This window comes from Toxorhynchites rutilus, chromosome 2 (assembly GCF_029784135.1).
Source record: "Toxorhynchites rutilus septentrionalis strain SRP chromosome 2, ASM2978413v1, whole genome shotgun sequence".
Lineage (NCBI taxonomy): Eukaryota > Metazoa > Arthropoda > Insecta > Diptera > Culicidae > Toxorhynchites > Toxorhynchites rutilus.
The window spans coordinates 109,452,329-109,479,756 of NC_073745.1; the positions used below are offsets into that span (position 1 = coordinate 109,452,329).

At 39.1% G+C, this 27,428-nt stretch overlaps 2 protein-coding genes across 3 annotated transcripts; both read right to left on the reverse strand.

Moving 5' to 3' along the window:
- Window positions 1–7,535: 7,535 nt before the first annotated feature.
- LOC129769846 (N-acetyltransferase eco) lies at window positions 7,536–25,554 on the reverse strand. Its single transcript, XM_055772342.1, has 5 exons — window positions 25,287–25,554; window positions 24,010–25,227; window positions 8,722–9,099; window positions 8,024–8,663; window positions 7,536–7,959 (listed from the first exon to the last, which is right to left on the reverse strand). Exons 1-5 carry the CDS (start codon window positions 25,543–25,545, stop codon window positions 7,758–7,760), a joined length of 2,697 nt encoding a protein of 898 aa, XP_055628317.1. The 5' UTR covers window positions 25,546–25,554; the 3' UTR covers window positions 7,536–7,757.
- Window positions 25,555–25,636: 82 nt separating this feature from the next.
- On the reverse strand, window positions 25,637–26,399 carry LOC129769847 (BLOC-1-related complex subunit 7). Of its 2 annotated transcripts, none has more exons than XM_055772344.1 (2): window positions 26,282–26,387; window positions 25,637–26,209 (listed from the first exon to the last, which is right to left on the reverse strand). In XM_055772344.1, exon 2 carries the CDS (start codon window positions 26,196–26,198, stop codon window positions 25,881–25,883), a length of 318 nt encoding a protein of 105 aa, XP_055628319.1. In that variant the 5' UTR covers window positions 26,199–26,209; window positions 26,282–26,387; the 3' UTR covers window positions 25,637–25,880. The 2 variants fall into 2 exon arrangements, with proteins under 2 accessions (XP_055628319.1, XP_055628318.1); XM_055772343.1 differs by having other exon boundaries at window positions 25,647–26,209; window positions 26,275–26,399.
- Window positions 26,400–27,428: the final 1,029 nt, after the last annotated feature.

Here is a 27,428-nt window from a genome sequence, read left to right on the forward strand (position 1 = left end):
CAGGAAGGTTCTGCTGTGTGTTTGGTGGGATTGTCAAGGAAGAATCTATTATGAGCTGCTTCCCAATGGCCAAACGCTCAATTCGGACCTGTACTGCCAACAACTGGACCGCTTGAAGGTAGCACTCATGAAGAAGAGGCCATCTTTGATAAACAGAGGCCGCATTGTCTTCCATCAGGACAACGCCAGGCCACACACTTCTTTGGTGATGCGCCAGAAGCTCCGGGAGCTCGGATGGGAGGTTCCTTTGCATCCGCCGTATAGTCCGGACCTTGCACCAAGTGACTACCACCTGTTTTTGTCCATGGCGAACGAGCTAGGTAGTCAGAAGTTAGCCACAAAAGAGGCCTGTGAAAATTGGCTATCCGAGTTTTTTGCCAATAAGGAATCGAGCTTCTATAACAGGGGTATTATGAAGTTGGCATCTCGTTGGGAACAAGTCATCGAACAAAACGGCGCATATTTGACCTAAAATAGATGATTGTAACTAATTTTATGAACAAATGAAAATTCAAAAAAAATACCGCAGAACTTTTTTGACAGCCTAATATATAAAAATGGATTTCTGTCTGTCTGTCTGATTCTTATGGACTCGGAAACTACTGAACCGATCGACATGGAAATTGGCATGTAGGGGTTCTTGGGGTCGGGGAAGGTTTTCATGATAGTTTGAGACCCCTCCCCCCTCTCTAAGGGGGGGCTACCATACAAATGAAACACAAATGAAATTTCTACAATACTCGAGAATTTATTAAGCAAATACAACCAAATTGGGCATCTGGAAGTTTCATGGTGCAATAAATGATTCTATGGTGGTTAGATACTCTCCCCCCTCTCTAAAGGGGGGGCAGCCATACAAGTGAAACACGAATTTCTGCATTACTCGAGAATTAATCAAGCAAATGAAACCAAATTAGGGATATGGAGGTTTTAGGGTGCAATAAATGTTTCTATGGTAGTTAAACACTCCACCACTCTCTCTAAGGGGGGGCTGCCATGCAAATGAAACACAAATTTCTACATTACTCGGGAATTAATTAAGCAAATAAAACGAAATTTGGTATATGGAGGTTTTAGGGTGCAATAAGTGATTTTATGGTGGTTAGACTCTTCACCCCCCTCTCTAAGGGGGGGCTGCCATACAAATGAAACACAAATTTCTGCATTACTCGAGAATTAATCAAGCAAATGAAACCAAATTTGGCATGTGGAGGATTTAGGGTACAATAAATGTTTTTACGGTGGTTAGATACTCCTCCCCCTCTCTTAGGGGGGGGCTGCCATACAAATGAAACACAAATTTCTGCATTACACGAGAATTGATCAAGCAAATGAAACCAAATTAGGCATATTGAGGTTCTAGGGTGCAATCAATGTTTCTATGATGGTTGGACTCTCCACCCCCCTCTCTAAGGGGGGTCTGGCATACCAATGAAACACAAGTTACAGGGGGCACACAAACATAAACTTCTGCATAACTCGAGAACTAATCAAGCACAATTTGAGATGTGATGGTTTTTGGGTATGAGAAATGTTTCTATGATGGTATGCCACCCCTCCCTGCTCTGGAGTGGTTCCATAAAAATATTACACATATTTCAACCAAAAATATTCCAACCAAACACAACAATTGAAAAATTTCGGAAAACTCTGAAGGAAAAAGAAAAAGACGGGTGGGTAATGTCGGGGACATAACCGGTGTGACGTAGGACTATACAAAGGGGACAGCTTTTGTTAAATATATATTTTAAATATATTGTTTTATTTTCTTCTCCTACGTGAATACCTACCTATCTACCTGAAAAATGGATTAGTTCACTGTTTACTCTTTATGAACATGTTGATGGTTCTGAAAAGAACCTTTGGTGTTGTGTTTTTGTTATCACTCGATATTCCCATCTTGTTCGGTTAAACCTTCCTGTTTAGCTATTGCTACTCGCCACAGCTTTCACAGTTGGAAAATTTCTTCCCATCCAGCTTGTGACATGTTGTTCAGTAAATTACATTTAATGCGACGTTCCGGAGAAATACTTTGCCACTCACTGAAACTAATTGTTGCCTTGATGAGCACCGAACCGAAGCTCTGTTCTTGATCCGGGTTTTCTGATTGTCGTGAGCAGCTTTGCAAGCCAACTCGAGCACTCCGACGGCCGAAACTCTATAATCGCTGTTAGGTATACTGGTGCTCCGGCACCAATCCGTTCGGCCTAGTTACCCTTGCGGAGCAATCAGTGAATGCGACCAACAGGGAACTGGAGACCTGCACGGTTCGAGTGAGACTTTGCCTTTCCCTTAACTTGTCCTGCTTTGTTACGTCCACGATGCCGATGCCGTACAACCACACGGGTTTACGGTTTGAAAGAAAATAAGATATTTTTTTGGGGTCCGCGTGTTTTATACTCTAGCGGTACACACTCACAGGATAGAGACAAATCGGCAGACTCAGCCAGAGGGGCGAGTCCAACGAGACGAACGAATGAGCGTTAAAAGAGAGCGATGGCAAAAAAATACATTCATTACGATTTGTTCGCTCGTTGGATTCACATGCAGGCTAAAAAGGGTCCTTTTCAGGATCACAAAATTATCTTCAATCTAAAGAGTTTATTGTTTTTTTATCACTCGATATCCCCATCTTGTTCGGCTGAACCTTTATGTTTAACGATTGCATTTGCCACTCGCCACAGCTTTCACAGTTGGAAAATTTCTTCCCATCCAGCTTGTGACATATTTTACAGTAAATTACATTCAATGGCACGTCGCATTACCACCACTCAGTGTCGGATTGGAGGTAATTTTAACCTGTAATTGAACATTTGCGATGACAGTGGTACAGTGTCGACTTTCAATTCATAATTTGGACCCCGAACTCTATGTTAACAAAAATGTCCAACTAAATATGTCGCATTACAGGTCCGTCCAATTAGCTAAATGTCGAGATAAGTGTAAATTACTGTACTTTCAATCTAGAAGCAATTTAAGAATTGGTGAAAATCAATAAGCTTAGAACAACTGCCAAATTCACATACTCATCATATCCTGGTAAACAAATTATGAAAAAATCAATTTGTGTTTTATTATTATTTTGGATATTGTTTTAGAAAGCATTGAACTGTATTTCCTAAACTCTTTTTTGGAAGGTTTAATGGCCCTGAGAAGCGCCTTGTTTTAAGGAATGGTTCCAATTTAGAAAACGTAGTACTCGTGGTTTTGAAAAAAACCATTTCGAACGCCCTCGATGCCGCCTTGTTCTGGATTTGCCACCAAAGCAGTTTGTATAAAGAACAAACTTTTTTCTTCTGCTACCTGATGCCGTTTTGCGATTGCGTTTGCCACTCGCCACTCACTGCGACTGCCTGTTGTTGTCTTGATGTCCACCGAACCGAATGTGATCTGTTCCGAATGCGGGTTTTCTTATCGTCGCGAGCAGCTTTGCCAGCTAACTCGATCACTTCGGCGGCCGAAACTATATAACGCCGGCTAGGTGGCCTGGTGCACTGGTACTAACGCGCTCGGCCTAGCTACCCTTGCGGGGAACTCCAGATCAACACGCTTTCCCTTCACTTTTCCTCCTTTACCATGTCCAGACATGGCTGCTTGTGTTGGTTTGTTGATGTGATGTGATGCGAAACGATGTGGTGTACGGTTTGAATGAGAATGATCGTTACGGCAGCGGAGCGGGGATTTTTAAGCTGACTGGCTGGCTCGAGAATTACGCATGTGTGAGACTGCGACCAACGTTTCGTTCATTTTTTTCTTTTCCCTTTCCAATCGTGCTTCATTCTATTTCGCTGCTGCTCTGGTTGCCCGTTTTGGTTGGTACGATTTGAGGAGCACAAAATGGACCAATCAAAAATGGGCACATAGTGCATTTTGACAATGCTTGATATTTCACAATTATTCAATTATTTATCTCAAGAAAACTGAAATGTTATTCGTTATGATAGATGCGTAGATATATTTCCTATCAATTGATGCAAAAACCTTTGCGATCTATTGAGAAATGCTCGAGTTATAAGCGTTCCAAATCTTGCATTTTTTCCTACTTGTTCAGTGCCTAGATTTCCATTTCACCCCCTATATCTTCCGGTTAGACGTAGTCCTACGTCAAAATTTCGGAAAATTTAATTCCCATATGTTCTACAATTACCTAGTGACAAGTGCAGTTAGTCCATTTGATGTTTGCGCTAGCAAAATTGATCTTTGTTCGAAGCTGGAAATTGATTTTAATGTGATGAAACGCACTCCTATATCTTCATCTACCTATACCAGTAAAAAAGTATCGCCGAATGTGTTGATAAGAGCAGAACTAGAGGAAGAAATTGTCCGATTTAGGGCTGTCTTAATTCTATCATATTTTCTGTATCAAAAATTTATTCCATGTAACGGAGAAACATGTTATTTGCAAGTGGTTGAAAAATCTTGAACGAGAATTGTGTCTGAAAATAATCTAATATTATAATGATGAGTTTTGTTAGAAATACTAGGAATTTTATAGTAAAAGGTAAATTCAACGGGATCGATTAGAAGATTAATCAATGATCAGCTCCGCGATTGGACCCATAAACTTGCTCATAGTAAGAAAACGTGAATGTTTGAAGGTATTGATAAAAACGGGACGAAGTTTGCCGGGTCAGCTAGTTACATTACAAAGTTGAACATCAAATGACACAAAAAATCAAACACATAAAAATAGGTGGGTTTTATCTATGATATAACCGCAAGGTTGACGTGGGACTACCTTAGCTTAGCAATCATTCGTTTGTATTGATTAAATTCGTGATTGAGTGAAACAGTTTCCAAATTCAATTGAATTCAATATATTTGCTTAGTGAGTAAAAAGATTGAACAAATGCCATGTAAAGTCAATTAATTGTGATAGATTGTTCTTCGTTACAAGTAAATTTAATGACAGACCTATTACGTTTGGTATGATGCCTAGGAAAATATATGTACGGAAGAATTATCAAACGTTTGATGAACCAGCCTAAGTCTGAAAATCTTTCTAATAAAGACAAAAAAAATATCAAACGATTATTTCATTTTACATTTCTCTCTGAAGTTTACATCTCTCAAGTGTATGAACTTCTCGAACCGCGAATTTGCTTGACACTGGAAATTTCATTCGCTTCTAGTGTATGCACGATTTTCCCAGGTTCCTAAGTTTAGAAGATCGTGTAGGGACAGACATATTCTAGTCTGCACAAAGGCAAGCGAGGACAAAAGTACTCGCAGTTTGCATTTATTTGCAGAGCCGGTTTCCCCAGAAACCTTGGTTTTGAAGTCTGTGTTAGGGAAACACATTTCAATCGAAACAAAGATACCCTCGACTTTTATGAATTCGCAATAACGATTTCCCCACGCTCCATGAATTTGAAGTCTGTGTTAGGGAAACACATTTCAGTCGGAACAAAAAGTACCCCCGACTAGCATGTATCTGCAACGCCAATTTCCCCAAGCTCCATGGATTTGAAGTCTGTGTGTCTGTGAAACAAAAATACTCCCGACTCGCATGAATTTGAAATGCCGATTTCCTTCAGACACCTTGGTTTAGAAATCTCTGTTAGGGAACACATTTCGGTGGGCACGAAAGCTCCCCTTACTTTCATGTGTTTGCAATGCCGATTTCTCCATCGCTGCTCAGTTTTGAAGTCTGTGTTAGGGAACATTTTTCGGTGAGAGCAAAAGTCCCCCTACCTTCATGTATTTGCAATGCTGATTTCCCCAAGGCTGCTTGGTTTTGATGGCTGTGTTAGGGAAACCGTAAATCGGGCCAATCAAAACGAGGCAGTTAGGGCGTTTAGATAATGCCTAGTATTTTACAGTTATTCAATTGTTTATCTAATGAAAAATAACATTTTGTTAGATGCGATAGATGCGTAGAAGTATTCCCTATCAATTGATGCAAACATCTTACCGATCCAGTATGAAATGTTCGAGTTATTAGCATTCAAAATCTTTAATTTTTTTCCTGCATGTTCTGTGTTTAGGTTTTCATTTTACCACCCGTATATTCCGGTTAGACGTAGTCCCACGTCAAAAAAACCATTTCCAAAACATTATTTGACAAAAAAACAAAAAAAAAGATGTCTATGGTTCGTGGCTCCAGGCCAATGGAGAGGAAGCCGTGCAGTTGAAGATGCCGAAGTGTTCTTATTCCCCTTCATCGTGGATCGTGGACTAAATCTTGAAAAAAAAGTTCGGCATCTTCAAGACGCTCAAGACATCTCGTATACTCCCGCTAATTCCATGGAGATTTCGCAGATCATCATATTTGGGGCAACCACAGAGGAAGTGTTCCACGGAGTTGTGAACTGTGGTCGCAGAGTAGATGGAAGGGTCCTCTGTTGAATCCATGTGAGACCGAGCAGTGACCGGTCCTCATTCTGGACAGGATTCGTTATTCTCTCATTCTTTTCTCGTCGTTGAACCTGACAGGCTTTGCATGGCAGCTGATTTTTCTGAGGAACTGTCCTCTCTCTGTTAACCATCTTTCGGTCCAAAAGATGCGAAAAGAGTTGGTGATCCACAATTTCACAATTTCAATGGCGCTCGCCGAATCGGAAACGACCAACAACGGCTTGAAAGATGAAATTGTGATGCCGGCCACCTCGGCCGAGAAAACCTGGCAGATGTTCGCAAGTTTCTTGCTAGAAATTAGACTACTATCGCTTGCCCCAAATCAAGCCCCTGATGGTCCTTTTGAGCCGTCCGAATATCTGATCTCGTGGAGACAGTATTTTCCTCCTATGACGGCCTTGAAATATTCTAGCAGATCGGTCGAGCTCGCCCCGGCTCGGAAGTTGTTCCTGATACCGTTCTCGACGAGAACAGTTGGGAGCCTCCAGTCGTTCGCACCAAACCAGGACTGTTTCGCCACCGGGAGGAGGTTAGAATTCGCCACCCGCTCCATTAATTAAGCTAGACATGTATTTAGCGGAACCACATTTGCAAAGAATAAGCCACCCTTTGCTTTGGAGAAAAGAAAGAAACTCTGTTCTCTGCTGTACGAAATCGTTCTGAAAAGACTGTATTCCAGCGACTTCAGCGCCATGTGAGCGAATTTTCTCAAATGCAGAACATTTTTGTGTGAAAGACGGAATAAACTTTCATCAGATAACATCATGATTATAAAGAAAATATGCAGTGTGATGTGATGTGATGAAAATTTTTTAGAGAAAACCTAGAATAATGTAATGTTTTTGTTGTTCTATGCACAAATTAATGTTTGAAACTTTATTTTTCACGGCTTCCTTCTTTACAAATCCAAATAAATCGCTTCTTGAGAAGAGCCATCAAGCCATTCAAATGAGCCGGCTCGTTTCAATGAACGAGCGGCTCTGAGCCGCACACTGAAATGAACCGTTTTGCCCATCTCAACAATATCCTCGCAGCTATGAACACCGCAGCAAACTCATCGGGCATGATACATGCAGGAGAATTGTTTCGATAAGATATTGTTCCCACTTGCACTGATATACAAGTCATATATCGAATTCTAGACAGGGCAGGGGATTCCAAAATACATCTATCATAACGATTAACTGATTTTTTATTGTACATTTGTAGTTCAATGTATGGCTTTTCATGAGAATACATCGTAAATAAGTAAACAAAAAATTAAAAAAGCATTATCACGAAATATTGTCATTATTGTCATGGTCTAAAAAGATCAACAAAAATAAAATGGGCAACAGGATAAAAAATGTACAATGAAACAAAAAGAAACATATACAAGGAGTGACTCGCGAGGAGCAATATTACATATAAATGAGAAAATCTTTACGTCCAGTGACGCTTTCCGCCAACCGTTTGCCAGCCTCGGTCGGGGCGCTAAAGGCAATCTCGTCATAGCTCATCTGCTTGCCGAAGATGAAGTGAGACTTGATAACAGTAAGTAACGTGCGCGCAATGCCATGTCTCCTGAATCTGGGAGATATCCATATCCGAGAAATACCACATCTAGAAAAACAAAAACAGAATTTATCCGAACTTGAATCTCCGTCGTTTAAATGATTTGCAATACCTCACAGGATAGGTTTCCGTTGTGCAGCAATCGATCGACCCTTCGATGCCTTCTATGGTGAGTAATCGATTGGCACACTGTAACGGTTGAACCACGCAAGCTCCGAGCACCATTGATCGTGCAACCGCCAAATAAACAACAGAGCCTTGTGTCAACTGACATGGTTCCACATATCCCAGCTCACGATCTACGACATCCAACACCTGCTGAACCTTCCGCAGTCTATGCTTGTCCATCGCTAGGACAATGGGAATCCCCAAAATCCTCCCCGTAACATCCCACTCGGGCACATGGGCAACAGCAGGTTCGTTTTTCCACCCATTGAATCTCAATACATGTATCGAGTTGTGATAGTTCTCATGAATCAACTCCTCCTCCGGTTCATGAACACTGTAAACTAGATCACATTCTGGACATTGCCGTGCTCCGTATTGCTTCTGACCTGCATCTATCTGCATTTGACTAGGTCCTATCGGACGCCATGTCTGGAGTCGCTTTTGCTGTCGCCAAGCGGAGTCGAACAGACCGACATAAGTATCTTGTGATGTTTCCGCATTCGCGACCGCTCGCTGGTGATCTCTGTAGAAGATAGGGAATAGTTTTCCTCCCTCGTCGCCGGCTTTGCTTAAAAGGTCCGTAACTGTAAGAAAGTAAATATTAAATAGCGTAAACTTTTTTTCTTCTGTGACTATGATTACCATTGACTGCCTTCGTGATGCTCATTTCGGAAGTCATAGTTCGTATCTGAGTCATCGGCGATTGGTGGTATTCACCATTCGGGGAACAAACATCACCTGCAGGAACCTCCTGCATGCAGTTGTTATCCTGAGAGTCACTCAGAGGAGATAGTCGATCGACAAAAATAATGTTCGATTGCACGGGAATTGGCTCATCATTGCTGACTTCGTTGCGCAGAGCGTCGATGAATTCGATTTCCACGGGTTGTGGTTGGCATTCCCGAGCTGACGATTGCTGAGAATCGATTTTTTGCACAATACCACCACCACCATCATTGGATTGATTTAGTTTGCTGATGATATCATCCACCTCCAACTGTTCGGATTCGAAGTCAAAGTCTACATTGGAATAATATATCGTAATACATGTAATAATTCATTTGAAGTGGAATTCCTACAGGCAGTATTCTAGTCTAGAAATTTGAAAATCAATTTTTTTCTTTATATTTCTGAAGTTTAGACATTCAAACATATACTCTAAAAAGGATTTTTCGAAAATCTCATTATTTACCGAGTTATACCCGTTTTAGTGATGCGGTTTCTTGTCTAGTACGGCCATAACAAAAGTGGCGCCTGGTCCGCCTGTTCAAACTGTTCATATGACAAGTAGACTAACTCGGAAAAAAATTCAGATTTTTTTCATTATTTCACATTTCTTGTATGAACATTTCACATTTCTTGTATGAACGAGGAATTGTCGACGGTAATTTATTTGTAATTTCCGTATTATCCTGAATATCCTTATTATACTTTTTGTTTGGGTGGAACTTTTCCACTGTGAAGAGTGTAATCTGATGGTTAGATTTGACTACACCACATAACTCGCAAGAAACACAACACAATAATACGAAACAAGCAGTAATAAGCGTTTCTTCGAATCTAAAACAAATTCAAATGGAGATCTTCTACGTCAAGCTGAAGTCAGCTATAAGGAATGTCTTGTCTCTGCTGAAGAAAAATCCTTCGACACTCTGTAAAAATACAGATGATCGTGTGCCCAACAACGTAAGCTACAACTCATCAACGACTACCTCTGCCGAAGAAGCTGCAAATCTATTTTCAAACTACTTTCAAAGTGTGTTCAGCTTTACCTCTCTTTAAAATAATCAAAGTAGTTTCCAAGATGTGCCTTCCTATAACGTTCATCTGCCCCTCATCGATTTCTCTCGGGCAGAAGTGCGGAATGCATTAGAAGATCTCGATGTGGCAAAAGGAGCAGGAGTCGATGGTTTACCACCACTTCTATTCAAAAATTGGGTCACGTCTCTAGAGGATCCTTTGACACTACTATTTAATCGATCCGTGCAAAAGAAAACGTTTCCGGTTATGTGGGAAACTGCTTCTATGATCCCCATTCATAAAGCTGGAAACTTGCAACGTGTCGAGAACTACCGCGGTATCTCGATACTCTGTTGCTTAGGAAAATTCTAGAATCCCTTATTCATAAAGTCATACTGGCGTTGATTTCTGAATACCAGCATGGATTTGTTCCTCGTCGCTCAACAACATCAGGCTACGCAAGCAGCTTGTTCCAGGAAATGGAACGTCGAAATCAAGTCCTTTGACACTGTACCGCATGCCTTCGCAGTGGAGAAGCTGAAGCACATGGGCTTTCCAAACTGGATCACGGACTGGTTACCAGGGGTGACATTAGTCATTCCCGTCCCACAAAGGAGAAGAAAAAATAAAAGTCTTCGTTACTCCCTAAGGCGAAGGAACAAATAATATTCTCTTCGTGTTGCGGACAAACGATGAAGATAGTCGCGCGGCAGCAAGTTGCAACTATTTCCAACCATAACTGAGCGTAGCCATGCTTAATAATAGAATTAACAATTAAAAAAAAATAGAATAATTTGTACTGAAGAAAGTAACGTTCGAAACGCACTAGTGTGCAAAGTCAGAATATATTCAGTTCTTTGTTTACTCGACTGACAAGTATCAGATAGAACACCATGGAAACCGTTCTGTTGAAACCTACTTTGTAGGTTTGTGGTATATATAACACCGTGAAGAACCGTAATATTTGTTTGAATTCGTGCAACTGAATCGAAATTAGTATATTCTATACAAAGAGCCTCTTACAGTAGTGCCACTATCACAATATAAGTGTTTCCGAATGACCATCGTAGTTTCCTTGCATTCATCCAGCAAATTCGCCCGTTTTCTGAAATAGCATGCCTGCCGAGCAAACATTAAATCGTATAATTTTGCACGTACTAAGTCTTACAAGAAATCAGAATAAATCATAATCGCATATAATATCAGTCAAAGTATGTATCGTGTATATTCGAAATCGCATTAAATGTAAGAACACGATTTTATATATCATTATCAAATTAAGTCGCAATTCGGTATAATAAACATCAGTTTTATGATGTTCATTGTCATAAAATATATTTAATTCGCATCATATTCGTATATTACGCTGATGCAGTTTGTGTGTCGTATAAGCGTATAATTTAAATCGATTCAGTACTGCAGTAAATCGTGTCGCATGCTGAAGAAAATCATGGAACAGTAAATCATATTAGATCCTAATAAAGAACATATTACATCATATTGAAATGTCAATGAAATGCTTTAACATTGACAAGTTTAATTTCATAACAGCAATGTCTGAACACATTACAAAAATGGATAAATTAAATAAATAAATTATTAATTAAATTAATTAATTAAATAATAAAATCGGCAACCAGCAATGACTGATCCTTCTGCATAGAATGTATTAGGTAATATCATATCGAATCATATGTACAAGTTTTAACCGCTGTTGAATTAAATTTCAGATAGCCGCGCGAGATAGCTGGTGTATGATAATCCAGATGACCGGAGTTCGAACCCACATCGGAGCAGTTTTAACCAAACATCAATCTGTGCCATTTTAAACTTTTATATTCCACTCCCAACACAAGTAAATTAAATAATTATTATTTCTATAAATATAAATACTCATATATAAAAATGGCGATACGTGAGGCTATAATAAACATTTTACGAAAATATATTGCGCCATTTGTTTTTTTTCTATGTCTGTGATAAATCGTATATGAGTATGGCAAAAGTCGAATTATGTGCGTTGACAATTCATGAATATATTCATATTAGATCGCAATTCAATTTCAACATAATCGCTATTATAGTCGGTCAAAGTTGCATATTCATCCAAATTAATTCGGTAAGCTTTTGCCATGTATGTATATGGCCTCCACTTTTGCATGCATATGCCAGTTAGGCGCGTTATATGCCAACCAAGATATAGGGCATATGATGTTATATATACGCTTGTTATGCGATTTAATGTTTGCTGGGTGGTAAATAGACTACAATCTTATTTATTAGGTGATTCAATCAGTAACCACAAGTAAATAAATTGAACCTACAGCAACCAGTATTTATATACGAGGGTCGTTTGAAAAGTCCGTGCTGTGTCAGAGAGTATGTCAGAGAGATTCGAGATGGAGAATAGAAGGTGGGAAGATTCACGGGTTTTGGTTGTGTTGAACCGAGATGAAAAATAGAAGGTGGGAAGATTCACGGGTTTTGCTTGTGTTAAACTTCGATTGTATTAGTAGCCAGGAAGATAAGAAGTTCACATACCAGGCATAACAGTCAGTTACTCAAATGGTACAAAATTGAATGTGTCAACGAATAACGTTGAAAGAGGATATACAGAAAATATATAGAATTTTCGCGTTACATTCATCATTTGAAAAATAAACAGAACATGTCACGAACCAAAATGTTTCATTTTTTTTATTTCTTCTTATATCAGAATTAGTATTCCAATTTTTACTATGTTTGGATTTTAGAGCATCTTCATGGTAGTTTATCTCTTGTCAGCAATTGTAATTCCTTTTTTCACAATTAGGGTGCTGAACACTTCATTCATCTAAAACTAGGGCGGAAGCAGAAAACTTTCCGTCTCAATTTAGGTCATATGGAGTCTATTCAATTTATTTTTCAAGTGCATTTTACACGGAAAAAAAACTTGCTACTTTTTTCTCATGCACTGTAAAATGTTTTCCGCCAAAGGAAAAAACGATTTTGTAACTCTGACTTTGTTCATTTACGTTTTTGGTCGATGTAACGAGAAGTAAAATAAAATTGAAATAAAGTTTAGAACACCTCAACAATACTGAAATTTCAGTTTCTGCTAAAATTTCAGTTGGGCCCTTATGGTTTTGAACGCTAGCATTGATTTAGGAAAAAAAAACTAGTTCGTTCATTTCATTTCCTTATTTTCATTTTTAATAACAACACTTTTCCTATGTAGTGGACTATTATAAGAAAAGTAATATACATAAACAAAATCTGTGACGTCACAGATTTAGAAAAGCTTCCCACCTTTCATTTTTCATCTCGAGAGAGATTGCATTACTGGCGCGTATCAAGGTTATATTTAGAGATGCTACTCTCTTGGAAGAACACACATTTTCAGCCAAATCGATCAGTTTCCTATGGAAATTGTTCGAATTGTATTTTCTTTATCATTTGTTTTGAATTGTGCATAACTTCAAACATTTTTATCTGATTTTATTGAATTAGTAACGTCGGTGAGATTAGATAAAAAACGAAGAAAGTTACTACTAGTAATATCTTGACAAATCATTCGAATATTTAAATGAACCGTGAACCGTTTAGTATTTAAAATAAAATAATCGTTTGAGAATTCTTCCGTACATATATTTTGTCCTAGGCATCATACCAAAAGGCCTGTCATTAAATTTACTTGTAACGAAGAACATAATATATCACAATGCATGAATTATACAATCTTTTACTCACAAAGCAATTATATTGAATTCAACTGAATTTGGAAATTGTTTCATTCAATAAAGAATTTAATCAATACAAAAGAATGATTGCTAAGCTAAGGTAGTCTCACGTCAACCTTGCGGTTATATCATAGATATAACCCACCCACTTTTTTATTTAAAACCTTTTTCAATTTAACAAAGTTTAACGTACATATAGTGGTGCCCAAGGCGCCTAGAAGTATATCCAAAGGTGGGCCAATATGCTAAAACCGCTCTGCAGCCATCTTGGAAGTCTACTGTGTTTTGTTTGTAAACAAAACACAATACGCTTGTGCCCAAGCTCACTCGTGATCAGTCTGTCTCTTTCACGCTTCAAGCAAATCATTCCCCTTCTGCTTTCTTCCGTACAATTTTTATATACTGCTCCCCTAACCAACTTAGTGACGAAACGGCCTCACCTAGTACCATAGACCCGTCTTGGTGGTGCCATGTCCGACTCACCAAAATGGAGATATGCATTTTCAAAAATTTATGAAATTTCAACACTTTGCAAAATCTCAACCGTTTATGAAAAGTAATGAAAAAAAAATGAAATCAACATATAATATAATAGCTATATCACTTTTCGTTATACGACATGGTAAGAACGAAGATTTCGAATGTGTTTTCCTCGCCCATTTTATTTACCAAGACGCTTCATAGAATTGCTGCGTCGCCCCGGCACATTTGCTCGAGGAAGATAATTTCGTCTCAGTCGGCTGCGGCCTCGTCATAACTTCTCCATTGCGTGAGGAAGTGTTTTGTGTTGCGCTTTATAGAAGTTGTGCTGGGCGAGGATGAAGAAAACGTTACCCGTCGTTGCTGTGCTTTTTATTGCTGTGAGGATGATTTTTGTCTGCACTGCTGGTTACTATCTTACCTAACGGGCCGGGAGGCGTTCGTACAACTCAAATCTGCACGATCGGAATTATTTGAAATAGCGTCCGGTGTTCCACAGAGAAGAGTACTGGGCCCCTTATATATTTGTTCTCTTTATAAATGATCTATGTCCCAGACTGTCATCCAGGAAGCTATTAATGCAGACGACCTAAAATATTCGGGGTATTCAAGTTATTACTGGATTGTACTGCGCTACAAACGTATATCGACATCACTTCGCAATGGTTCTCCGATAATGGCATGCATATGACCATCACTAAATGCAAGGTAATTACGTTCACTCGTGGTATGAATTAATAGAATTAAGTGCGAAGTAATAATTGCATATTTGCAATAAAGTGTACATGTCCATATTTTTAAGCTCGTGATCACTGGTATAGCTTGCCAGTAGTTTTCTGAATAAGACTATTTTCCAATTTTAAGTCCTATGCAAAAAGTTTACTGTGCAATTTTGTTTGCACAGAGGTCTAATTTGATTTGTAATATAGATTGAGATTGAGAGTTTCAGATACATAGAGAATTATTCCAAATAAAAAACATTTTAATTGTATTATTAGGAAAAACCGACGGAATGAGTTTATTCTGTTTCGTTTCGCGTTGAAAACATTCATTTAGTCCTCACTTTCCTCGTGGTGTTTATACATTGTCTTGCAGTATTGAGCCTTGATGTCGTTTGACAATTGAACTGATACACTTCCACCTTGGACTTTAACAAATGATTTCGATTTTATAATTGCGTTCAAAGTTTCTGCCGCGGGACGGTTTCGAAATTTTGTTTTGTTCGCATTCTATTGCGGAAAAATACGCTCAACAGCCGCTGATGAATGTGGAATGATGAGAAAATTAAATACAAGGTTTCGAGGCAAGAGAAAGGCTAACGTTCCATTCGCTCTTGCTACATTTAAAATCTTGTTCCAAGATTTTTCTATCCCCAACGATATATCGCTCATTATCTTCCTGCATACTATCTTCAAGCATAGGTCTCGGAATTCATTTCGCATTTTCTCGCAAGCATGGCTCGCACATAACGCCAAAGAGTGGCATGTACAGCTAACCACTATTAAACATGGGTACTCTTTCTTCAAAAGCCTCATCACTGAATTATTGCTGCCCATCATTACGGATGCACCATTTGATTCAGGTCTGTCGATTCATCAATCATTAATGAAAGATTTGATTTAATTTTTGAAAAAAACTTCACAAGTCATAACAGCGTTCGATGAGTAAATTCTCGCGGGAAACTAATGTCATTCATTGGAACCAGGGGGCTTCCATCACCACTATCATCACAACTGTATTTGACACATTTGACAAAAACCAAAATAGTCCAAAGTAGTTCAAACTGTTCGAATTTGTCTGATTAAGTTTGTTTACTGAGCGTTTTCTGTTCTCGGATTCATCCGCCGGAACGCATCGCAGTTTAACGACGTCTATGCCCTGGAAGCGCTCTTCTGTACGTTAGTGCGCAGTACTCTGGAATATGCCTCGCCGATCTGGTCACCGTACCACGTTGCTCAAGTGTACCACGTGTACAAAGGCAATTCCTGCGCTTCGTCCTCCGTAACATTCCGTGGAACAATTCGACTCGTCTCCCTGATTATGCGGCTCGCTGCCAACTTATAGACCTTCAGTTACTATCAGCAGGAAGGACCCAGACACAGCGGCTGTTCATATTCGACCTTTTGAAAAACAACATCGATTGTCCGGACCTACCTGAAAAAGTTTCGTTTTACGTTCCACAACATCAACTTAGACAATTGCCTTTAATTATCATTCCTAGACATAGAACAAGTAATGGGTTCAACAGCCCGTTAAGAAGCTGCCTAAGGGTATTCAACAATGTTAGCAGCAGTTTCGAATTTAAAATGACCAAAAACGTTTTTAAAAATTTAGTTATGAACGTAGTTTAAGTTTAAGATCTGTGCGACCAGGTCGAAGATCTATACATATAAAAATGGATTTCTGTCTATCTGTCTGTCTGATTCTTATGGACTCGAAAACTACTGAACCGATCGACATAAAAATTGGTATGTAGGGGTTTTTGGGGACGGGGAAGGGGGGGCTGCCATACAAATGAAACACAAATTTCTACATTACTCGAGAATTAATCAAGCAAATCAAACGAAATTTGGCACGTGGAGGTTTTAGGGTGCAATAAATGATTCTATGGAGGTTAGATAGTCCTCCCACCTCTCTTAGGGGGGGACTGCCATACAAATGAAACATAAATTTCTGCGAGAATTTATCGAGAAAATGAAACCAAATTAGGCATATGGAGGTTTCAAGGTGCAATACACCCAGGTTTTTTTACGCGGGGGATACGTACCCCGCAAAAAAACCGCGTGAGAAAACCGCGTTAATTGGAAAAACCGCGTAAAAAACCAAGTTAATTCGAAAATCCGCGTTAATTGAACGGAACGGAACGGAAGTAAAAAGTTGAGTGTTGCTCGCTTCCGAAAACCCGTAGTTTTTTCCTGCAATTTCGTTGGTTACTGGTAGCTATAGTTCGGTTTTCCTCACGAATGAGGTCATCTGCTGTTACTAGAAGATTCCCTAGTAATTTGTACACTCTTCTGCCGATGCATGTGCAGTATCACTCTTGGGCCGTCCAGAGCTAAGTAGACAGGGAAAGACATTCACGAATCGTTGCCCGTAAAAACCCCGTCCCGTTGTACCGCCCGGTGAGCTCCCCGTCACCCGGGTACCGCGTAAAAAAAATCGCGTTAATTGGAAAATCCGCGTAAAAAAAACCTCGTAAAAACACCGCGCAAAAAATAACCGCGTAAAAAAAACCTGGGTGTAAATGTTTCTATAGTGGTTAGACACTAATGACCCTCGAAGGGGGGGGGGTGTCTGTCATACAAATGAAACACAAATTTCCTCATTACTCGAGAAATAATCAAACAAATAGAACGAAATTTGGCATACAGAGGTTTAAGGGTGTAATAAATGTTTCTATGGTTGTTAGACACTCCACCTCCCTCTCTAAGGGGGGGCTGCCATGCTAATGAAATTTCTACATTACTCGAAAATTAATCAAGAAAATGAAACCCAATTAGGTATATGGAGTTTTTAGGGTGCAATAAATCCTCATCCATCCCTCTCTCTAAGGGGGGGCTGCCATACAAATGAAACACAAATTTCTGCATCACTCGAGAACTAATCAAGCAAATGAAACCAAATTTCGCATGCGAAGGTTTTAGGGGACACGAAACGTTTCTATAGTGAATAGACACTCCTCCCCTCTCTCTGAGAGGGGGAAGGGACTGCAATACAAATGCAGCATACATTTCTGCATAATTCAAGCACTAATCAAGCAAACGGAACCAAATTTGGCATGTGGAATTTTTAGGGGACAAGAAACATTTCTAAGGTGGTTCAACACTCCTCCCACCTTTCTAAGAGGGGGGGGGGGCTGCTATAGAAATGAAACACTAATTTCTGTATAACTCGAGAACTAATCAAGCAAATGGAACTAAATTTGGCATATGGAGGTTTTAGGGAGCAATAAATGTTTTTATGGAGATTTGTTGCTGAACAACTCGAGAACTGATCAAACAAATGGAATCAAACTTAGCATATAGAGGTTTTAGGGATCGATAAACGTTTCTATGGTAGTTCGACACTCCTCCCCCTCTCTAAAGGGGGACTCCCATACAAATGAAACAAAAATTCCTGCATAACTCGAGAACTAATCAAGCAAATGGAGCCAACTTTAGGATGTGCGGGTTTTTGGGTACGAGAAATGTTTCTATAATGGCCCCTCCCTTCTCTGGAATGGAGAGGAGGTTCCATAAAAATAATGCACATATTCCAACCAAACATGACAATTGAAATTTTTCGAAAAACTCTGAAGGAAAATGGGAAAATTTGAAAAAATCAATTCGCATGTGTTCTACAATTACATATTGACAAGCGTTGTTAGTCCATTTGATGTTTGCGGTAACGAAATTGATCTTCGTTCGAAAGTGGAAATAGATTTAATGTGATAAAACGCACTCCTATATCGTCTTCTATCTATATAAATAAAAATGGTTCGCCGAATGTATTGATAAGAGAAAAACTCGAGAAAGGGATTGTCCCATTTAGGGCTGTCTCCATTATATCATATTTTCTGTATCAAACATTTGTTCCATGTAAAGGAGAAACATGTTATTTGCAAGTGGATGAAAAAACTGGCACGAGAATTGTGTCTGAAATTAATCTGATTTTATAATGTCGAGTTTTGGTAGAAGTGCTAAAATTTTATAGAAATAATTTTTGGCGGGACGAAGTTTGCCGGGTCAGCTAGTTAATAATAATAATAATAATCATAATAACTCGAGAATCAATGAAGCAAATGGAACTAAATTTGCCATGTGAAAAATTTACAGGACACGAAATGTTTCTATGGTGGTTCAACACTTCTCTCCCCTCTATAAGGAGAAGGGGGCTGCCATACAAATGAAACACAAACTTTTGCATAACTCGAGAACTATTCAAGCAAATGGAGTCAAATTTCATATTTCAACCAAACATGACAATTGAAAATTTTCGGAAAACTTTGAAGGATAATGGAAAAATTTTGAACATTCAATTCCCATATGTTCTACAATTACATAGTGACAAGCGTTGTTAGTCCATTTGATGTTTGTGCTAACGAAATTGATTTCTGACACATTATTTCAACGAAGGATCTTTTCCAAGGGAAATTAATTCCGACCGCAAAGGGTTAATAAAATGTTATTTTTTCAGAGATAAGCAATTGAATAACCGTAAAATGTCAAGCGCTATCTAAGCGCCCTAACTACCCCGTTTTTTTGGCCCGATTTACGGTTTCCCCAACACAGCCATCAAAACCAAGGTGCCTGGGGAAATTGACATTGCAAATGTATGCATGTTAGGGGAACTTTAGTCCCCACCGACTTGTGTTCCCCAACACTTACACAGCAAATATGTTGAATTCAGTTGAATTAGAAAATTGTTTCATTCAATTAATACAAACAAACGGTAGTCCCACGTCAACCTTGCGGTTATATCATAGATAATACCAACCCATTTTTATCGCTTAATATGTACGAATAATTCGAATTGAAAAAATTGAAATCATTGGTAGTATTTACCAAAAACTTCGTCATATATACCATTTTTGGGAAAGTGTAGCCAAGCAGCTCTAAAAGAATTGAGAGCATCAAAACTGGTTTGATGATGCCTGAGCCATTTTGTGAACTATCCATATCCTGTCTGAAATCCGAGCTCAAAACCTGATAAAAAATGATGATTGAAACCAACTAGAGGGCTCTACTAACACCAATACAATCCAAATTATTCATTATACCTTGTAACAGAATAACACGCAGCCCATTCAGCGTGCACAGAGCAGTTCTGAGCAGGGTTGCCAACTATTTTTTTGAAAAATCAGGGAGAATGGAAAAAAAAATCAGGGAAAATCAGGATAGCTCATATAAGTCCGTAAAGTTCGTACCGATTTTTGAGAAAACAAAAGTATTCTTTCTTGAATTTTATATACATAGTATTGTTCTGCAATCAATTCAGGAAGTTCTCCAATCTATCAGGTAGCCTAACAATTCTAAACATTAACTAATTATGGAAGCTAATTTCAATTTATCCAGTTGCGAGCAGTACTTGTAGGAATGTATCGACTGGTTGCTTGGTAGAAGCTCACAATACAGAATTCCTCTCCAATACCACCTGACCCATATCATAATTTTTTTTCAGGTGAAGACCGGTTCAGCCGGATTGTTATAAACGACCCGTTTTCTTCACCTGCCAGGATTTGCTTTAAAAAAATCGATGCATCGATGAAACGCACAAGCCGTAACGATTTACGTAACCATGTTTCAACTGATGCACATGAACGGTGATTTTAAACATCTGTAGTGAACCTGCTAATTCATTTGTCGTGTCCCACGGATAATTCTTGCAACATCTTGCTTTACAAACAATTTTATATATATTGTTCAAGAAATAAAACACTTTTTGATTATAATTACAGTTTAATTAAAAAAATATGCTTACACGTTCTTACTTCTAAGATTCTTGTACATCGATTTGTTATATTTTGATGTTATTTGCTTCGAAAATGTAATGAAACCTGTATCGTTTTTATTTAATTCTACATAATTTTTGGTCGCTAATATACCTTTCATCGTTTCCGTTCCTATTCTGTTTCTAATCTTCGTTTTATTGAGATTGAATTGCGAGAAAAGTCGTTCAACCGAAGCAGAGGAATGTGGAAGAATTAATAAACAAGGTATGAACTCTCGCAGAAGTGGAAAAGCCAATGTGTCGCCGGATCTTTTGATCGTTAAAATTTTTTCCCAAAAATCTACGGCATCACTACACTCAATGGTAGAAAAATCTATGTTCAAAATTTCTCTGAATTCATCATCCATGTCTTGGAATGAGTCTTTGCTAACCAAATGAGGAAAGCATATCAGAAGTGGAAGAATTGATGAATGTTTTCTAATTTTGATGTTATTAGGTTCGATTATAGACATATTTACCATAATTTTATCATTGAAGTTGATTCTACTTTGAATCTGCTGGGCAAATGTTACATAAAATCTTGTTATATTGATTTTGAATTCGCAAACTTTCTCTTGGGTAATTTTACATTCTGAAACATATTCCCTCATCAATAACTCTGCAGCTACTCCTACATACACATCATCCTCGCTAAGGTAATGTTGTGCCTCAAACTTAATCTCATTATAATTTCTTAAACTCGTAAGATATTCTGGTTTCATGAAGTTATCCAGCACTGTTTTGAAAAGTCTCGAAACATTTGAGTGTAATGAAAATAATTCCGGATTTTCACTCTGAAAAAGCTTATTCAGTCGATTTACAACTGGCAATATGTATGATAAAAATGTTAGGTACAGCCTCGTATCAGGAGATTTTAATGCTTCGTAAATTAAAATAACTTTCGCCTTTTCGACTCGATCTACGCTCTTTGCACAATCAAAGTATGTCTTGAGTGAATCAAATCGATCCAGAACTCGCTGTACCACACCTTCTAACGACAACCATCGTGTGGCGCTAGGATGTAGCATTTTTAGGGGTTTCAGCTCTAGTAGCGATTGAATCTCGCTAAATTTGCTCGAACGCATTTGGCTACAACTAAAATAATTATAAATGTTCCGACAAAGTTGTTCTACGTAATCAGGAATATGTTTACATGCATAGGAAGAGCACAATGCAATGCTGTGGCAAACACATTTCATCACAAAAAGCGAGGGGCAATCAATTTTTAGTAAAGCAGCTAGAGACAAATTTTCCCCTGTCATATTTTTTGCACCATCAGCTCCATATCCAAGCATATTTTCCGTGTATGGAATCCTATCCTCATTGAATGACTTGGTTACTAATTCATGCAAAGTCCTAGAGTCGGTTTTGACAACTTCAAATAAATTGTAAAAACAATCCTTGATTGTTAGAGAATCACCTTCCCAGAAGTAAGTCCGCGTAATCAACACAAGAGATTTTTTTCCGCTAATATCGGTGGACTCGTCTACTATCAAACTAAACTTAGCGGTTTTGAGATGAGCTATCAGTTCTTCATGATACCCTTCGCCGACTACGTTAGTAATGATAGAGGTTACTTTTGTTCGTCCCAACTTGATTCCTTTTGCGATATCCGAATCAGGACAAATGTGACGCATGATAGCTGCAAATTCCTCAACTTCGGAAGCGGACTTATTACGCGAGGCTCCCCAAGCACACATCTGCAATTCAGCATTCCGAACCTTTTCGTTAAGACTTGAAGTCGTAAGCTGTTCGATGCTCTTCATGGGTACTTTAAGTGTCCTTTCATTCTGCTGATGCTTTTGTGTATCGGCGTGCTTCAGCAAGTCCTTGATACCAGCGGAAACTTTTACGTCTTTCTTACAGACACGACAAAATCCGAAATAACAATCTGCACTCGGAGCCAACCAAGACAATTGCCTTTCCCATTCTCTGGAGTATTTCTGGCCAACTCTTTTTCGCTTCTTCGACAGGGGTTCAGTATGCTCATCCTAATCGAATCAATGAAAAGTGGAGTGAAATTTGAGTGAATACTCTCCGAAAATCCATTACTTACGTAATTTGAAGATTTATTTACTGCAATATGCTCGGAATGCTCGACGTCGTCAGTGTCATCATCTGACGTATCGATGGTTAGAGTTGGACCACTGCCACAATCACTTATTTCTCGTGCTACTGGAATCGATTGCTCTTCCTGAACTGACTGCTTCTCCGAAATCGACTCCTCCATCAGAACCGACTCTCCTCCCGAAGGCGACTGACTTGGAAGATTTTCTGGAAAAAAAATCATCAATGATTACTAACATAATCTTCAACATATGATTTATATTTTTTACGAACCGCTTTTTTTGAAATATTTGAGCAAACTTCCGCTTGCAACTGGAGCTTGTCCTTTTTTAGGCATTTTTACCACTACACGTTTTTCGAGTATAATTTGTGATAGTATAACTACGACAATTTAGAAACATCAATAACAATAAAACAATATATAACATTCGAATTTACCTTCGGGCGTATGATTTTTATAGAGTATATTTCTCTCACGTTAACTTCAAAATTTGAAAAATATCGACACTGTTTCTTCGGAAACGCGAACAGATAGAGTATAATCGAAAGAAAGAGTAAGCATTATAAAAGCGCGAACCGGGAAGCTTTTTAGTGTAGACTATTATGACAGTTCTCATCGTTCTCATACACACCTTCGAAATCGTGAACAGATAGATGATAAACGAAAGAAAGAGTAACCATTATATGAGCGCGGACTGGAAAGCTTTTTAATGTAGACTATTATGACAGTTCTCATACACAACCAACAGAACTTTGCCAGTGATCCCAGTATATTTATTATGAATTATTTTTTTGTTCTGATTTAGCAAAAAGTAAAAAATCAGGGAAAATCAGGATCATTTTATAAAAATCAGGGAAAATTGAGTGTTCGTCAGGATATCAGGGAGCGTGCCAAAAAGTCTGGGAAATCCTGAAAAATCAGGGAGGTTGGCATCTCTGGTTCTGAGTAAGATGATTGGACACTGTCCGACGTTTATCTGTCTTTTCTTGTGAAAACTCCTCAAAAAGTGGGAAATCTGACAGATAAATGTGGTTTTTGAAATTTGGAACTTCGAACTTCGAAACACTTATTGTGTCAATGTAGAGTTTTGAGGGATATTGTCTCCTGAACCAAAAAAATATAAGAAACATCATGAAGGAAGTCATGCTCCCTTTGGTGAAGAACCTTAGGGTGAAGAGATGCAAGGTGCGAAGTGTGACCATCATTTATTCTCTTAGCGATGGAATGAATGTAGCAAAACTGGAGTATTAATTCAAACTAATGTCGTAGTGTTTCTAAGTGTCTATGAAAGATGATTTTCTTTCCAAAAATCTGTTTTTCTTCAATCTGCATACTGGACCTTTCATCAGTGCTCAAATCGGAAGAAGTAAATGCATCCCCGTTCCAGTAATATGTTCAAAAACACATTTTACTACAATCCGAAAAGAATAACCACCGCGTAAACAAACAACTTACCTTCCTCAAACATCGATTTGTACTTCCGCTTCTTCAGTTTGCTCTGGTTCAGCTGAATTTTGCCACCTTTCCGCACGGTCGCGCAAACATTATTCACAACTTTATACTCCCGCTTAATCCGTTTGCTGGAGCTGGATTTGAAGAATTTCCTAGCGCCCCCCTCAGATTTGGCATCATCGTTCTCACTCGCCTCCGATTCAGCATTCAGCAGCAGGTCGTTTGCAAGCGAGCCGTCACGGCCGTCATCCGATTCGCCATCGCTGGAATCGTCATGGTAGAGCGAGGTGTTACTCAAATCCACCAGCGACTTGGACAGCGACAGGGGTCTGGCCTGCTCGATGGGGTTCCTGGTGCCCTGGAGGATTCTTCTGATTCGATTTAGCTGCTGCTTCAGCAGAGGTTCCTCCGGTGTGGCAGGCATCGATCTGCTCTCGTTCTTCTTTTCCATCGATTTATCTAATATGGAAATGGTCGATTCCAAAATATGGCTGGTGGAAAGCTTTTTCACTAAGCTCTTCGCTTTAGTTGGTTTTTTAATTCTATGGAAGACGCCGCGATTGATATTCCCAAGTCGTATGGAACTTGTGTGTTTCTTGGTCGACTGTCGTCGTTTTTTGTTGCTCGACGAAGCTCGCTTCACGGGCATTCTTGCCAAGGTTGGCACCGAAAGTGGTGAGACCTTTTTGGGAGTAGTTGATTTAGGCGTATTGTTTCGATTCGAGGACGAATAGAACGATTTTGTTGAAATTGGTCGCATATCGCCAAAAGACAGAGAGGTGCGGGCCTTACTTTCAAAGCTTGTGTTCGCTGGAGAGTTGTCATCGTTTGGAGTTATGGCAGTGCAGGGAAAACTCAGTTTCCTAAGTGATATCACAAGTTCTTTCTTCTGGCCGTTTGTGTTCGAAACCCCAGGCGTCTTCAGTAAGTGATTTTTCCTGTCCACAATGTTCAAATCAGAATTCATCAGTTGAGACAAGCTGTTGGAATTAGTTTCATCCAGCAAGGTATTTCCCACAGGAGTTCCCGCCTTGGGTGTCCCGTTCGTGAAGGACTGACGTGTTTCTTCGTCCGTCATCAAGTTCTCCTTGTTGTGAGATGCCGGTAGAATCTCATACATATCTGACCGTGAGAATCGGCTTTCAAAATCCGGAGAAAGCGAGCGATCGCTCTCCGGAGACGCATTACCAAGTATATTACGGAAGGAAGTAATATTCATAGCTGTAAGACAAATAACAACAAATGATAACCGAACATAGCATAACAAACAGAAAACTAACATTTCATTGGAACTCTTTTCGGACTATTGCTGAACTTAAGTGGACTCATTGGCCCCAAATCGACATCTTCTATTCCCTCGCTTTTTTTACAATATCCACCAAACAGAGCCTTTTTCCGCTCTGTCATCTTCGGTGTTGGAACATGTCTGGACCGCGTGTTCCATCGATTTCCACTCCGTGGAGTCTGAGGATCCCTGCTCGAGGTGCTCGCCTCCGAAGAACTATCCCCGTGTACCTCAAACGATACGTGTTTTCTCATTACCACTCACGCGCACTTGTGATGAAACATGAACAATAAAACACTAAGGCAACTTTTCCGAATAACCACAAAGTCTAATTTATTGCGAGATTGAGGAAATTTGAAAGAACATCAATGCAAGCGAACACCACTTATCTGATAGCGTAAACAAAAGTCGGCACTTTTGGCGGAAATTTTGGACAGTTCGTTCCCAATGACAACAGTGCTGTCACATGTTCCGAGTGCTCGCCACTCGGGGGCGCTAGGTATGCTTTGTTTACAGAAGCAATCATCAAAACAGTCATCATCAATCAGTAATAGCTGGGAGGCTGATCACCGTTGGAGATGTTTTTGTATCATCTTTCCATTGCGTTGACCTGCTCCTCCACGTATTCCAGCTTCTCGGCAGCCTGATGAATCGCCTCATACTGATAGTTCAAATGTTGAAAGATTATTTCCATTTTCTTCAAATTCTGGATACTGTTGTCGGCAGTGCTTTCGTGATAGGCAAAGTTTTTGGCCGCTTGCATGAGAATTTCGTTCGACTTTGAACCACGTACAATCTGTCTAGCGACGGAGGAGGCGTTGTTTACATTCACAGCAACCCTTTCTGCCAGTCGCCGTTTCGAGTCGCTGAAAAGATTTTTAGCGCTGCTGCTCGAGGCGGATGCCATGATGCGGTGATCTGCGGAATTGAAAGTATGTTGGATCAAACCAATACTACAATCCACAATCAACGAGAGAATTTACACTCAACTGCTATAGTTTAGTAATAATTAAGGCTTGGCCGCTGTTTGATTCCCTAAATCCAAGAATTTGCGATTATCACTGATAAGATATCACAACAATACATTCAGTTGCTAAATTCGATGTGACATCCGAGGGAGCCAAAAAAAATTATTACACAAAAACTTATGTAAGATTATACACTGAGCGTTTATTTGAATAATTTAGCTAACGGTGCTCCCTTGGCCGAGTGGTTAGCGTCATAACTAACATGCCGGGTGTTCGGGTTCGATTCCCGTTCTGGTCGGGGGAATTTTTCGTCAAAGAAATTTCCTCCGACTTGCACTGTGATCACGCGTATTCTAGAGCTTGCCACTCAAAATGCATTCAAGGCGTGTTATTTGGCATAGAAATCTCAACTAAGTACTAATAAAAATGACGCAAGTAATACTACGTTGAGACGGCGAAGTTCCTCTAGGAACGTTAGTGCCATTGAAGAAGAAGAAGAAGCTAACGAAATGCAATATTATTGACGTAGAACTACAAACTATCTAGATAACGCTGCGAACTGCTCGCACACGTTATTCCATAATGTTAAATCTGAAATACAAGAAATTAGTGACGAGATTATAATATAGTCACTTACGTATTAACGTCACCGTAGCACTATTGAAAATGAGCATGTAACGATTCATAAGGGATTTTGAGCGCATATTACGCAGAGTCGTTATTGCGATATATGTTATGTTGTATATCATTAGGCAGAAAATTTAACCAGAATTTGTTTCGCTTAAAACATGAACAGTGAACATAGTAGAAAAAAGTTACCAATTTGACAATTAAAATGGGTATGTTATTTCGATTTTACTAGTCATTCATTTTTCCTCATAACGCAACGAGCAATCTTCTTGCCTACAATTCGGGTATTAGTTCACAATATGAGTCGATGCGTATTGTGAATTATTCCCCATTGCAGATGATTTAAAGGCTGGCAGTGGTTTTAATGGTATTTTGTGCGCATTTTTGAACATCCATATGAAAAAAATCAAATAATGTCCATGTTAAAATGTGTTTCTGGATTCTATCTCATACTACCCATTTAAAGGATATAAGTTAATATAAGAAACTGTTTTTTCCAAGACATCCATTTGATGTATCAAAAGAGTAAAAATTACAGA